This window comes from Colobus angolensis, unplaced genomic scaffold (assembly GCF_000951035.1).
Source record: "Colobus angolensis palliatus isolate OR3802 unplaced genomic scaffold, Cang.pa_1.0 Scaffold55, whole genome shotgun sequence".
Taxonomy (NCBI): Eukaryota; Metazoa; Chordata; class Mammalia; order Primates; family Cercopithecidae; genus Colobus; species Colobus angolensis.
In genome coordinates this window covers 657435-662185 of record NW_012119043.1, presented here as the reverse complement: position 1 = coordinate 662185, position 4751 = coordinate 657435, and the positions used below count along the sequence as shown (strand labels likewise).

Sequence of the window (4751 nt, the reverse complement as noted above, 5' to 3'; positions counted from 1 at the left end):
TTTTTTTTTTTTTTTTTGTAGAGATGGGGTCTCACTACATTGCCCAAGCTGGTCTCAAACTCCTAGGGTCAAGCCAACTCCTGAGATCACGTGATCTTCCTGACGGCCTCCCAAAGTGCTAGGACTACAAGAGCGAGCCACCATGCTTGTCCTGGAATCTCTCTCTTTTTTTTTTAACAGGATGACTTAGTGCAGGGACATGACTTTCACACTGGACTGTATGACACACCAGGCTGTCCCAGGTAGCAACGCAACCTTTGATTCACACACACAGTTGTAACAGCAGTGGCTGCATGTACCAAAGTCGTGTTACCTCATAGGCTTCTGCCAGCTGGGAGAACTTCTCCTTGGCTTTGGGATCATCCTGATTTGTGTCGGGGTGATACTTCTTGGCAAGCTAAGGGAAAAACATGAGAAATTATTTTAGATACAACACGAACCCCAAATACCAGATACAACCCCAGATACCAGTCATAATTATGTTTCCTTTATCAAAGTTGTCTCTCGGCCGGGTGCAGTGGCTCACGCCTGTAATCCCAACACTTTGGGAAGCGAAGGCAGGCAGATCACTTAAGCTCAGGAGTTCAAGACCAGCCTGGGCAACATGGCGAAACCCCTCTCCACCAAAAATACAAAAAATTAGTCAGGCATGGTGGCACAAGCCTGTGGTCCCAGCTACTCAGGAAGCTGAAACATGAGAATCATTTGAACCTGGGAGGTGGAGGTTGCAGTGAGCAGAGATCGAGCCACTGCACTCCAGCCTAGGTGACGGAGTGAGACTCTGTCCCCCCACCCCACAAAATAATAATAATAATGATCTGTTTTAATGTACCCATCTCTTAACTTGAGGGCAGGAACTAATTCTGATGTATCTTTGCCCTTAGCATCCAGCATGGCTTAGAATAGGTAAATGAACAGAAAAGAAAAATAAAATTTCAAAAAGGGGGCCAGGTGCAGTGGCTCATGCCTGTAATCCCGGCACTCTGGGATGCTGAGCTGGGTGGATCACCAGAGTTCAGGAGTTTGAGACCAGCCTGGCCAACATGGTGAAACCCCATTTCTACTAAAAATACAAGAATTAGCCAGGTGTGGTTGCACACACCTATAAACACAGGTACTCGGGAGGCTGAGGCAGGAGAATCGCTTGAGCCCGGGAGGCAGAGGCTGCAGTGAGCCAAGACTGCACCACTACACTCCAGCCTGAGCAAGAGAGCAAGACTCTGTCTGGGAAAAGGAAAAATTTTTTAAAAAGGGAAGAAAATGACTGAATAAATAGACGTTTCTGCTGTTTCAATTATTTTTGTAAGTACATAAAATACAGTAATTGCTACAGCTTTACCTGATCTTTTTACTTCCACGCCTAAAAACTTGAATGGTTCTCTAAATTAAGTCTTTCTCTTAAAATTATGTCTCTAGGACTTGCTAAGGGCCTCAAATCAACTGTCATGTGAGTTCAACCCAGCCTCCATCTTTTCAATCTTTTCCCACTCTTGGATCAGGCACCTGACTCTTGAGCTCAGGAAGAGACAGGCCATTCGCTATTCACAGGCCAGGATCTCTGCTTCCTGTCCCCATGCCTCTGTTCATTCCATTACAACCCAATTTAAACAAAAGACAACCCAATTAAAAGAGGGCAATGGATCCAAACACACATTTCTCCAAAGACATACTAATGGCCAACATGCACAAGAAAAGATGCTCAACATCATTAGTCACCAGGGAAAAAGCAAATCGAAACTCTAACGAGATAGCATTTCATATTCACTAGGGTAGTAATTAAAAAGACAGATGATAATAAGTGTTCACTGGGATGTGGAGAAATCATGGCCCTCTTATGCTGCTGGTGGGAATGTAAAATGGTGCAACTGCTTTGAAAAAGGCTGGCAGCTTCTCAAAAGGTTAAACATCCAGTTACCGTATGACTCAGCAACTATACTCCTAAATATCCAAGAGAACTGAAAACATGTCTACACAAAAACTTACATATGAATGTCTATATAGCAGGACTGTTCATGACAGCAAAAAGTGGAAAATATCCAAATGTCCATCAAACAATGAAGAAACAAAATGTGATCAATCCATGCAACAGATTATTTGAGTACGAAAAGGGATGAAGTATTGACACAAGCTACAATACAGATGAGCCTTGAAAACATTATGTGAATGAAAGAAGCCAGACACACAAATAGATACATATCCTATGATTCCCTGTACATGAATATTCAGCATTGGTGAATCCAAAGATGCAGAATGCAGATTAGCAGCTGCCAGGGGCCGGGGAGAAAGGACACTGGAAGGAGGTGCTAATGAACACAGGATTTCTTTTTGAGGTAATGAAAATGTCCTAACGTTGACTGTGGTGGCAGTTGCACAACTCCAGCGAAGTGTGCACTTATAAAGAGCTGTCAATCCTACAGTGGTGCCTCCAATATTGATTTTATTTTATTGGTCAGAGCAAACCAAGGGTCTAGGAACCAGTGGTGTAGACATCTCGTATACAACTTTACTCAGCTACCCTAACTACCCTAATACACCCTGGGATACGACAATGGGAATTTCACATTTTCCAGGTTAAGAAAAGGCCAGGCGTGGTGGCTCACGCCTGTAATCCCAGCACTTTGGGACGCTGAGGCGGGTGGATCACCTGAGGTCAGGAGTTTGAGACCAGCCTGACCAACAAAGCGAAACCCCATCTCTACTAAAAATACAAAAAAAATTAGCCGGGTGTGGTGGCATGCGCCTGTAGTCCCAGCTACTCGGGAGGTGGAGGTTGCGGTGAGCCGTGGTCGCAACACTGCACTCCAGCCTGGGCGACGGAATGAGATTCCATCTCGGGATAAAAAAAAAAAAAAAACAGAAAGGAAGTGATTCTAAACCTATAAACTTTTATCTGGATGCAAAAAATGCCTACCTAAAACTTAGACTAGCATACCTACTGATTCAGAAAGTACAGATTAAATTTAATTATGAAAACAGCTCTGGAAAAAAACTTCTTAAAATCTCTGGTTTTTTCTTTTTCCTGAAGCACTAACCTCTATGGCACTGTGCACTGAAAAACAGTCTAGCAAAGTCCAACTTTATCACACCCTTCTATATATCAGCTCATGAGACCTACCCACATGGGCATATATGCTGTACTGATTCAGGATCAGATGGGATCAAAAACATTCCTTCTACAATTTGGTCACCAAAATCTGACTTCCATACAGACCTGATAATAGGCTTTCTTGATCTCTTTCTGGCTGGCATTTCGAGGCACTCCTAATATCTGGTAATAATCTTCTTTGGCCAAAGGGGCATTCGTGTGGAAGGAGGCAGTACAAATCAAAGGGTAATGTTTTGTTCCTAAAAAGGAAAAAAAAAAAAAGAAAGAAAATCACTCTGGGAATGTTCTCAACAAAAGAAAACTGTGAGTACATGGCCCACCGGTCTACATCGGTGAGGGAACAACCAACCTGGTACGGTTTGGCTGTGTCCCTACCCAGATCTCATCTAAATTTTAGTTCCCATAATCCGCATGTGTCATGGGAGGGACCTGATGGGAGGTGATTGAATCACAGGGGCGGTTACCTCCATGCTGTTCTCCCGATAGTAAGTTCTCACGAGATCTGATAGTTTTATAAGGGGCTTTTCACCCTTTTGCTCATTCTTCCTGCTGCCATGTTAAGAAGGATGTGTTTGCTTCTCCCTCCACCATGATAGCTGAGGCTTCCCCCGCCATGCTGAACTGTGAGTTAATTAAACCTCTTTCCTTTAAAATTTACCCAGTTTTAAGTATGTCTTTATTAGCTGCATGAGAACAGACTAATACACAGGCTACAGCTTTAGGGCTGTTCCTGGCCAAGCCCACTGCAGACCAAACTCAATGTACTTCAATAACGGCTAAAGAAGCCACAGTACTCAATTAATATTAAACAATGTCAGGGTATTGGATGAGGCTGATTCTCCTGCCTTATACTACTGGAGTGGTCTCAGCACACCACTAAAGGAATAATACTCCTGACTGGGAGATGATTAAAAAGGGATTCAGCTCCCCTTCTTATACCACATGAGCACTTACCATATGCTAGGTATTTTCATATTCTTCTGTCACACTTAATGCTTAACAACTCCCCACATTCTTTTCCCTCTATCTTGCAGCCTTGGGTATCTGCTTCAGGAGTGGTTCTCAAGACTGTGGTCCCTGGACCAACAGCATCATTACACTGATGAAAATACAGACGTTCAAGCCCTACTCCACACATTCACCAGAAACTCAGGAGGTCTCCACCCACTAGACGCCAGCAGAGAACTCCCCCTACGTCTCCAGGCATTGCCGAATGTCCCCTGGGAAGTAAGTGTCCCCTGCTGAGAACCAATGACAACTCAATCTAGGAAGGTCGGGGAAGAACTTCTAGGCATCAGTTGTTAAGCTGCAGAAACTGGATGAGCTGCCCAGGAAAGCACTTGCCATTTTCAGTGGAAAACAAGTAGTGGTTACTAACTAGGATGACTTTGTACTTTGGATCTGGATTTGCAGCACCTTTTTTTAACAGCAAGACAACAACTGCTTAAGAAACAAAAAAGGTGTTTTAGTTCATCCATTTAACAGATAGGAAGAGCGGGTTTTTTGTTTTGTTTTTTCTGAGACGGAGTCTCGCTCTGTCTCCCAGGCTGGTGTGCAGTGGCGCCATCCTGGCTCACTGCAAGCTCCGCCTCCCGGGTTCACGCCATTCTCCCGCCTCGGCCTCCCAAGTAGCTGGGACTACAGG

General features: G+C 44.2%; 1 protein-coding gene across 3 annotated transcripts in view; it reads right to left on the bottom strand.

Annotated features, from left to right (window-relative positions):
* DNAJA3 (DnaJ (Hsp40) homolog, subfamily A, member 3) overlaps positions 1–4751 on the bottom strand; it is a 32709-nt gene that overhangs the window by 19987 nt on the left and 7971 nt on the right. For 2 of the 3 annotated variants that reach the window (XM_011961317.1, XM_011961318.1), the window contains exons 2-3: positions 3212–3345; positions 314–397 (exon numbers count right to left, since the gene is read on the bottom strand). The exons of the other annotated variant lie outside the window; for it this stretch is intronic. In XM_011961317.1, the coding sequence (XP_011816707.1) occupies positions 314–397; positions 3212–3345 (218 nt within the window). The remainder of the gene's footprint in view (positions 1–313; positions 398–3211; positions 3346–4751) is intronic. 3 annotated transcript variants of the gene reach the window in all.